The sequence below is a fragment of the Photinus pyralis genome, unplaced genomic scaffold (genome assembly GCF_008802855.1).
Source record: "Photinus pyralis isolate 1611_PpyrPB1 unplaced genomic scaffold, Ppyr1.3 Ppyr1.4_LG1, whole genome shotgun sequence".
Taxonomy (NCBI): Eukaryota; Metazoa; Arthropoda; class Insecta; order Coleoptera; family Lampyridae; genus Photinus; species Photinus pyralis.
In genome coordinates this window covers 4925799-4934741 of record NW_022170249.1, presented here as the reverse complement: position 1 = coordinate 4934741, position 8943 = coordinate 4925799, and the positions used below count along the sequence as shown (strand labels likewise).

The window sequence follows — 8943 nt, the reverse complement described above, 5'->3', positions numbered from 1 at the left end:
TAGGGTAGACCGGGGCAGGTTCGGACATGGGGCACCTCCGGACAATTTGATTTTACCGCCTTCCATAGCGAAATGTGATTTCATATTTTAACAGTTGGTTACAGTGCTTTGTTCAATCCGTGTGTCAAAATTTCGTGCCGGTATTTTAAGTGATTTTGAAGTTATTATTAAAAGTCGTAAAACGCTACCTGAAGTAAGTATTATGGCCATCTACTCCTAAGGATTTGCACTATTTAGTTTTGTATTTTTTTTATTGCAAAGTATATTAGGCATAAAGTATCATATTTTCACATTACATAACCTATATTTTAAGAAGCGGCAAGTTCAAAATTCTCAGATTTTTTAAAGTGTTTACATGATGTGCATGTGAGGCACAACCGGACAGTATAGTGTGGGGCACATTCGGACTGTCCGGAGGTGCCCCACTTTGTTGTTAAGCTTGTTTCATTTGGATTATAATATATAACGTTTATTTAGCATGGTTAGAAATTACGTTAAAAAACGAAATCGACCCGAGGTTCCTGAAGAAACAATCCAAACAGCTGTTTCAAATGTAATTCAAAATAATATGTCGATACGACTTGCTGCTAGCACATTTGGTGTAAAAAAATCGACGCTTCATGACAGAGTTTCAAAGGCCAAGAGGCAAATTGCCCATTCTGATTCTGGAAATGACAGTGATGAAGGCTCGTTGCAAATTTCAGGCCTTTCAAAATATGCTACTCGGCAAATATTTTCTGTAAACGAAGAAAATGAACTTGAATCATATCTTAAGCAATCATCACAAATTTTATATGGTTTGACATATCAGGCAACTCGGAAATTGGCGTATCAGTATGCAGTTAAATTGCAAAAAACTTTTCCTATACAGTGGAAAGAAAACGAAATTGCTGGCGTCGAATGGATGCGGTTGTTTATGAAGCGCCATCCAAGACTATCATTGAGAAAACCCGAAAACACCAGTGTTGCACGGGCGTCGGCTTTTAATAAACATAATGTTGATGAATTTTTTAATAATTATATTCAGGTACAAGACAAATACAAGTTTGATCCGAGTCGTATTTGGAATACAGATGAGACTGGTATATCTACAGTCATTCAGGCACCTAAAGTGATAGCAGAAACTGGCAAAAGAGTTGTTGGTCAGTGTGTTTCTGGGGAAAGGGGCACATTAGTTACATTTTGCGGCGTAGTTTCCGCTACGGGTAACACAATCCCTCCGATGTATATATATCCTCGCATCCGCATGAAAAATCATTTTTTAAATGGTTCTGTACCCGGTGCCATAGGTTATGGCTCAAAATCAGGTTGGATGACTGCCGAATTATTTGTCAAATTATTAGAACACATAAAAATTCAAACTCAGAGCAGTAAAATGCATCCCATACTTTTGTTAATGGATAACCATGAGACTCATGTGTCAGTTGAGGCTATCAACTATTCACGCGAAAATGGAATAGTATTGGTATCGTTTCCACCACATTGTACACACAAAATGCAACATCTTGACAAAACCGTGTATGGACCTTTTAAACAAAAATGCAAGGTATCTTTTAATGATCACATCTCGAGCAACCCGGGAAGACCTGTAACAATTTATGATATTGCCAAACTGACATCAGAACCCTACCTGCAAAGTTTTACGCCTAAAAATATTATAAGCGGTTTTTCAAGCACCGGATTGTGGCCCATCAACAGACTAATTTTTTCAGAGGAAGACTTCTTTGGAGCATACGCTACAGACCGAACAAACCCACAACCTGAAAGAAACGAAGATTCTGAAAAATTGGTCACCATTGTCGATCCCAGTGTTAAATCGGTTGACCAAGATGTTAACCACGTTGACCTTTCTCCATCTGAAAAAGACAATTTCCATATAAATCAGGCATCTATTTCTTTGTCTGCCAACAATTTATCGACCAATTCTGAAAACAAATTCACACACGATGTAACAGCAATGATGCGTTCAATAGTTAATGAAATTGTGAAAGAAGCAACAAAGCCATTGATCAATATCGTTTCATTGCACATATTGAAACCATCAGATATAAAACCGTTCCCAAAAGCAGCGCCTCGAAAAACAAACAGGAAATCTCGTGTAGGAAAATCAAGAATTTACACAAGCACGCCAGAGAAAACTCGAATTGAAGAATTAGAAGAAATAAGGAAGTTGAAGTTAGACAAATCTGGAACCAAGAAAAAATTAGTAATAAATAAAACCAGCATTCAAACACTTAAAAGTAGAAAACCCACAATAACACAGAATATCCAGAAGAAGGGAAATAAGAATAATACCAGAAAGAGAACGAAAATACCCAAAGAAAGTGATACATCTTCAGATTCTAATTCAGAATCTTTTAAATTTATGACAAAAAAGAACAAATTTCTGGACTCTTCATCTGACTCAGACATTGACATGACGGAATCTGATTGCGATGAATTCTCTAAGCTTTTAGGTAAAAAATAATTAGTTTTTTTTAAATTGGTCTACCTACTACTTTTTTGCAGATGATGAGGAGATTTTGTGTGACGACTACGTTCTGGTACAATTTCCCACCAAGAAAACAGTGATTCATTACGTTGGGCAAGTGATACAGCTTGCAGAAAACGGCGAGTTTGTCATAAAATATTTGAGGAACACACACAACCGTTTCCACTTTCCCACCGTGGATGATATTTCAACCATAACAAGATCAGAAATAGTGGGGAAACTGCCTAGGCCAACTTCTGTTACTGGAAATGCTCGTCTTTCAAGTTTCTTAAAATTCAATGTCAATTTTTCTTCCTTAAATGTCAAATAATTTTAACGTTTAAATATACCTTTTGAAAGTCAAAACTATGTATGAAACATATCCGAACGTACCCCATGCGTGTCCAAAACTGCCCCACCATGGGGCACCTTTGGACAATTAACACTTTTTTGTTTTGCCTTTTTTTGTAAAAAACTGGAGAAGTTTGTTCTTAAATTGCTAGGTTATTAGTTAAAAAACATATGAAGCAATATATTTTCAGCTTTAGAAGATTTAGTTTAAATAAAATAATAGTAAAAAAATCTGCTTAACAAAAAATGTCCGAACCTACCCCAGTCTACCCTACTTATGGCGCTGTGGGCAGAATCACCTTCACTTTGTCCATGATATGCTTCAAAAAAACGCAAACTGAGAACTTTTATGTTGACACTAATGCTAACTATATACAACATCATTGAGGCTACTACTGAATTTTTATTCTGTCCACTACAGACGTCTGAAAACAAACTAACAGTTTGTATATTTTGGGAGTCCACGTTTTTCAAAAAATAATAAAGGGCGGTTGCGATCTCTGAAGCTCCTCGTCTGCTGATACCCTCATGCCAAGTGTAACAAGAGCAATCCTTTGACGCTATGAGTAAACGGTCAAGTTGTAAACCGAGAGCCGATTTTTATAAAAAATTGCACCTTCATTGCATATAGGTAAATAAATTACCTGCTGTAAATCAAACACCGCACACAAATTATTTTCGGAATTATTTGTTGCTGCGATTTTACATTGTGTTTTGATTTCTCGTACTTTAATTTTTTCTGCAATATGAGTATCGTATTTTAGTTTTTCCTTGGTTTCCTCATTTCCTGTCCTATACGTTATACAAAGACCGCATTGGTTTTTTTTAGGATGATGTATGGATGCTGAGTAATACTATTTCGTATAGCTATATCCCTATCGATCATGCTATCTTTTCTTCCTCCTCTCTTTTCTTTTTCTATTACTCCAGTTTCAGTAACTTTTGCTACAGATGTCCTTATAGTTTTTTCCGATACACCCAGTGTGTTAATAAAAAATATTTTGCATACCTTTAAACGTTCACTATTTAAAGGAAAAAAATATGTAATGGTTTTATTTCTCCTAGAATTACCTGAAGTAGTTTTTTGTTTTGTTTCTCCAACAGATACATGTCTGACTAATATACTCTCTTTGAAGCTGTAGACTGCCAAGACTGTAAAATCCTTCGAATAACGCACGTCGATGATCTTCAGTAAATCGAAGACATGCCCTCCCATTTTTCGTACAAGTGGTTCCTACACATCTGGTTTTTATTACTCGAGGGGGTACTAGGTTTTTAGATCCGAACATGATATAACCTTTTCCTGCTACTCGTAGTGATTGATTCACTTTCCTTTTATTTTCGCGTTGGCGTTTTTTTAAGATTACTTCCCTTTCTGAGCCCTCTAAAGGGAAATCTTCGGGATTCTTACTATTACGCCGGGGTGTTTTTGAAATGTCTTCCAACTGAACGATGTGAATAGCATTATCATCAACTAAGTTAGGTATAATGTTAGTGGTATTAGCGTGATATTTACATTATATTTACCCAACCTAACTATAAAAAAAACACAAGTTTTGCCGTTCCAGTTACAGAGTATATAGTTCAATGTAGCCAGGTAAGTGAGTTTTTACTGGCGATAGGAGAAGTTGACTAGCGAGTCGTCAGGCGAGCCTGTCATCTCCTAGAGCCAGTAGAAACTATTACCTGGAGTATAATGTACAATATTTTATTTGTTACTCATTTGTAAACAATAGTAAACGTAAATAATTAGTTCTTAAATTGATCTCGAAGAAATGTCTAAAATATGTTAATGGAGCGAAATTGTTTGTTAGGTTGCATGTTTTTGCAATGGCACCCTCTTCTTGTGACTGACTCCATTCAATTTTTCCTTCTATGTACAAGAAGCTAACGTACGTGGCGGTTATCAGTTCTTGATTTTGAGTTAATATACGGATTTCACTGGAAACTCCAAAGTTCGAAGACCCTCCGTATGGGAGATAGGTGTGAATATCGGACTTGATTACGGTCTCATCAAAACGTGCGTTTTGAAAGACGTTTAACGAGTCTGCAGCCCCCACCATTTTGCACTTTCAGGTCAATGGATTCCAAGAAATATTTCTGTTGGTGTTAATGTGCCCGGGCCCTGTCCCAATTGAGAATAAGTAGATTTCCGGTTACCTCGGTTATTTATAGTATTGAGGAAGGATGGCAGTGGACCTTGATTAATACGTAACCCCATATTCTTTTAACTCTAATCGTACTGTAAAAGGCTCACTTTCACCGAAATCGATTGGTTCGCCCTTTTGATTTGTCAGCTTTATTGTTATATTGCTAATTCTACTGGTATTTACTTGCAAATATTGAGTATTACTGGGAATTTTATCTAAGCGGTAACCCGGTGGAACAGAAACGTCTATTTCATAAAGTACTTTAGCGGGATTTCCGTTGCGATAGGATAGGATAAGATTGCACTCTATGTGAATGTTGGTATGTTTAATGATTTGTATATCTAAAGCAGATGTATGTAGAACGTTCGCTTCCAATATCTTCGATTCGAAACCGAGCATGCGCCCTATGCAGTCTCTTGGAGTAAAATCTATATCAAAGTCGCAGCTAAGTTCGCACTTGAGCGTATTGTTATTTGTACGTAAACTAAAGCGATTTGGAATGCGAGCTTTTATATACGCGCTTAGCTCTTCCAACTCGTATGCACCGTGAGGAATTCCTATTCCGTGGGAATTATCACCTCTCCTAATATAGAATTTATCGTTTCCCGCGTGAATATTTCTAATACTGTTACAGCCATAGAAACCGACCACCCCTATTACGTACAATTTCTCCGATGGAAGGTGTAGGGTGGATAAAAATCATGACTGGCTGTATTCCCAACGCCCTCTATGCTGAAGGTTGTCGACATTGTGACTACAGGTACCGAGATAAAATGCGTGTTATTTATACAGAAATTTTAAGCACAGATGACCGCAATTCGTTGTTCCAAATTGTTGCTCTTGCTCGTAATTATAATAAATTTTACAGTCGCGGAAATACTCAATCACTTCTCGTGGTGGTGGAATATTACCGAAACTATCATAGTACCACGTTTTTTGTAAGACACCCAATGAGTGCCACACCCTCGTTATCTAAATTAATAACACCGGATTCATTTTTCCATAGCGATATAGGCATACTATCTCGCATAAACACATCCCTAAAGTATGGTACACACCCTCTTGCATGCTTACGTAGATCTACATCTGTCAACGGCCGCTTTGGCAATTGTTGAAGTTTTTTTTTCGTAAATGCAACGCCAAACTACCTCCCGATTTGTAAGGTTTCAAGTACAGTGCACCGCCACTTTTATTTCCTATAGCGATCGAATCCATCGTGCGATTATGGCGTGATGTTTTATCTAGCATTTTACGAGCGTCACGGGATGCATTAACTGCTTTAGCAATGCCTGCAGCACCGCCGGCTAAAGCTCCAACTGCGGACAGACCAGCAAATAGGGGTATCAGGAATGGTAAAAACCCGCCCTGTTTTGGTATGGGAATTATTCTAGGCACGCTTACATTTTTCCTACCACCTAAACATTTTACTGCCATATTTGCTGCCGTAACAGCTGACTTTATTATGTCCACAGTATTGCCGCTTTTCCTCATTTTCTTAGCAATCTTCCTACGCAAGTTCAATAAACTGCTCTTCTTCCCCTTAACTCCCATCCGGGACTAATTTGGTCGTTTTTGAATTTCAATAGCTTCTCTAATCAGCCGAGCTTTTAAATGTTGTATTTGGAGCAATTTAAAAGCTCGACTGATTAGAGATACTATTGAAATTCAAAAACGACCAAATTGCCTTAATAAACAAGTGGATATTTTACGACTTCCTCGCATTTGGAACAATATAATCAAGACAAAATCTAAACCCATTTTTAACATTCAAGATTCAAGTTCTCCTGATGAAGATTTAACCTTTTCGACATCTACACTAGAACCAGTTTATACCCTTCAAAATTCAAATTCTGAAGATTTAACAAGCTCAACTCCTAAATTAGATCCCATTTGGACCCTTCAAAATTCAAATTCTGCAGATCAAGATTTAACAATCTCAACTCCTAAATTAGGTCCCATTTGGACCCTTCAAAATTCAAATTCTCCAGATGAAGATTCTCCCAGTTTGACAACTAAATTAACCTACCAAGGACCCATTACACGAAATCGTTCTAAATTTAATTAATTTATCATAAGATAGCGTACTTCATTTATACATCATTGTCAATTAAACTTGAAAAAGGGGAAAGAGTGTTCCTCGAAACGTAGTTAGTTGCCTAAATAAATAAACTGTGTGTGTGTTATATATATAATTTTATTATTTATTATATATTGTATTTAACGAATATTGTTGTAAAGGACTCTTATGGTAAGTAGGTATATAAAATTAAAAGACTGTGATCGTAAAATTAAGCCAATATTTTATATTTTTATACCGGGTCTTCATCAATTACTGAGACCCACGTGACCAAATTTAAATTTCCCGCTTTAAATATTTTTTCTTTATGTTGGTAGACACGGACAGTTGGTTAAAATAAAATACCCAAATTGCATATTTGTTTATTTCACCTCCTGTCAATCTTTGCTTGTGTTTACCGTTTTTTTCGAATTTCTTTAACATTATCTTAGATCAACAGCCAAAACAGTTCTTTTCAGAGCTCTTAGACGAAGTTATTCTGATGTAAGTTAACAATTTTTTAAGGAGAATTGTCATTAAGTTATTCTGAATTTTTAGTGTATCGCTGTAGGAAGATGGTGTTCACACCAGAGCAAGATGCTTTTATTTTAATGGCACATTTCCGCAGTGGTAACCGAAACCCTGATGGAACTTGGAGCTATTCACTGCAATCGTGCATTGAACAGTTTTCCGAAGAGTACCCTGATGTTAATATCGACTACGATGTATTTAAGAACCACAGGTCACGTCTAATAACACGATATGAAAACAAGCACTGCATTTGCAAAGGGAAGTCCGGCAGACCGACTGTTTTAAGTGAAAATGTTGTTAACGATATTCAACAACGAATGGAACAAAGTCCCAAAAAATCGATTTCTCGACTTTCCGCTCAAACAGGTACGGCTAAGTTTACGTGTAATAGAAAATAAAATGTATTTTTTATAGGCCTATCGACTGGTACCTGCCACAAAGCTTTGAAGAAGGTGCTACACATGCATCCGTACAAAATTTCTTCCGTGCAACAATTACATGCACTTGATTACGATCGTCGAGTGCAATATTGCCACTGGTTCAACGAACGCTTAAACGATAACAATTTGTTAGACCTAACGTTTTATTCAGACGAAGCATGGGTACATTTGTCAGGTTACGTTAATAGCCAAAATTACCGGACTTGGGCAGCAGAAAATCCGCACATTTTTGTCGAAACATCTCTACATCCCCAAAAGGTTGGCGTTTGGGTAGCCATGTCAAGAAGGAGGATAATTGGACCGATTTTTTTTTATGAAACTATAAACGGAGAGCGATATCGTGCAATTCTGCATCAAGCTATTGAAGAAAATCTGCAAGATGATGAGCTACAACATGGATTTTTCCAGCAAGATGGAGCCACGGCACACACCGCTAACGAAACGCTTAGATACCTCCAAGAATTTTATGGCGATCGAATTATAAGCACTGGTTTGTGGCCTCCAAGTAGTCCTGACCTCACACCATTGGACTACTTTTTGTTTGGACGAATTAAAAATAATATATTTAAAAATCGACTGCACACACTCGAAGAATTGGAAAGGGCGATACGACAAGAAATAAACGATGTGACGCAAGATGAACTCGAACGTGTATTTGAAAATATGAAGCGTAGAGTGAATTTGTGCCTGGAAGTGAACGGTGGCCACTTTGAGCACCTTTTGTAACAATAAATAGTACAATATATATCGTGTTTCTCTAAAATACTTAATTCGGCCTTCAAATATTACTGGGCTTCAGTAGTAACTTTCCTAGGGGAAAAAAATCAGGATTACCACTCGCGCATTTTTAGTTGCCTAACCACCTGCAGTCACGTGGGTCTCAGTAATTAATGAAGACCCGGTATTGTAATATTGGCTTAATTTTACGATCACAGGCTTTTAATT

The 8943-nt window shown here is 37.0% G+C and overlaps 2 protein-coding genes across 2 annotated transcripts; both read left to right on the top strand.

Annotated features, from left to right (window-relative positions):
• Positions 1-15: 15 nt before the first annotated feature.
• On the top strand, positions 16-2814 carry LOC116159979. The gene is made up of 3 exons (XM_031473089.1): positions 16-193; positions 478-2456; positions 2509-2814. Exons 2-3 carry the CDS (start codon positions 479-481, stop codon positions 2799-2801), a joined length of 2271 nt encoding a protein of 756 aa, XP_031328949.1. The 5' UTR covers positions 16-193; position 478; the 3' UTR covers positions 2802-2814.
• A 5013-nt stretch (positions 2815-7827) lies between these two features.
• LOC116158782 lies at positions 7828-8743 on the top strand. The gene is made up of 2 exons (XM_031471622.1): positions 7828-7924; positions 7973-8743. Exons 1-2 carry the CDS (start codon positions 7876-7878, stop codon positions 8722-8724), a joined length of 801 nt encoding a protein of 266 aa, XP_031327482.1. The 5' UTR covers positions 7828-7875; the 3' UTR covers positions 8725-8743.
• Positions 8744-8943: the final 200 nt, after the last annotated feature.

Bases quoted from the DNA above. Each gene is read 5' to 3' on its own strand.
- LOC116159979 (XM_031473089.1), top strand. From the start codon at position 479: ATGGTTAGAAATTACGTTAAAAAACGAAATCGACCCGAGGTTCCTGAA. The intron at 2,457-2,508 runs GTAAAAAATAAT...ACTTTTTTGCAG, and splicing joins TGAATTCTCTAAGCTTTTAG to ATGATGAGGAGATTTTGTGT.
- LOC116158782 (XM_031471622.1), top strand. From the start codon at position 7,876: ATGGAACAAAGTCCCAAAAAATCGATTTCTCGACTTTCCGCTCAAACA. The intron at 7,925-7,972 runs GTACGGCTAAGT...TATTTTTTATAG, and splicing joins TCGACTTTCCGCTCAAACAG to GCCTATCGACTGGTACCTGC.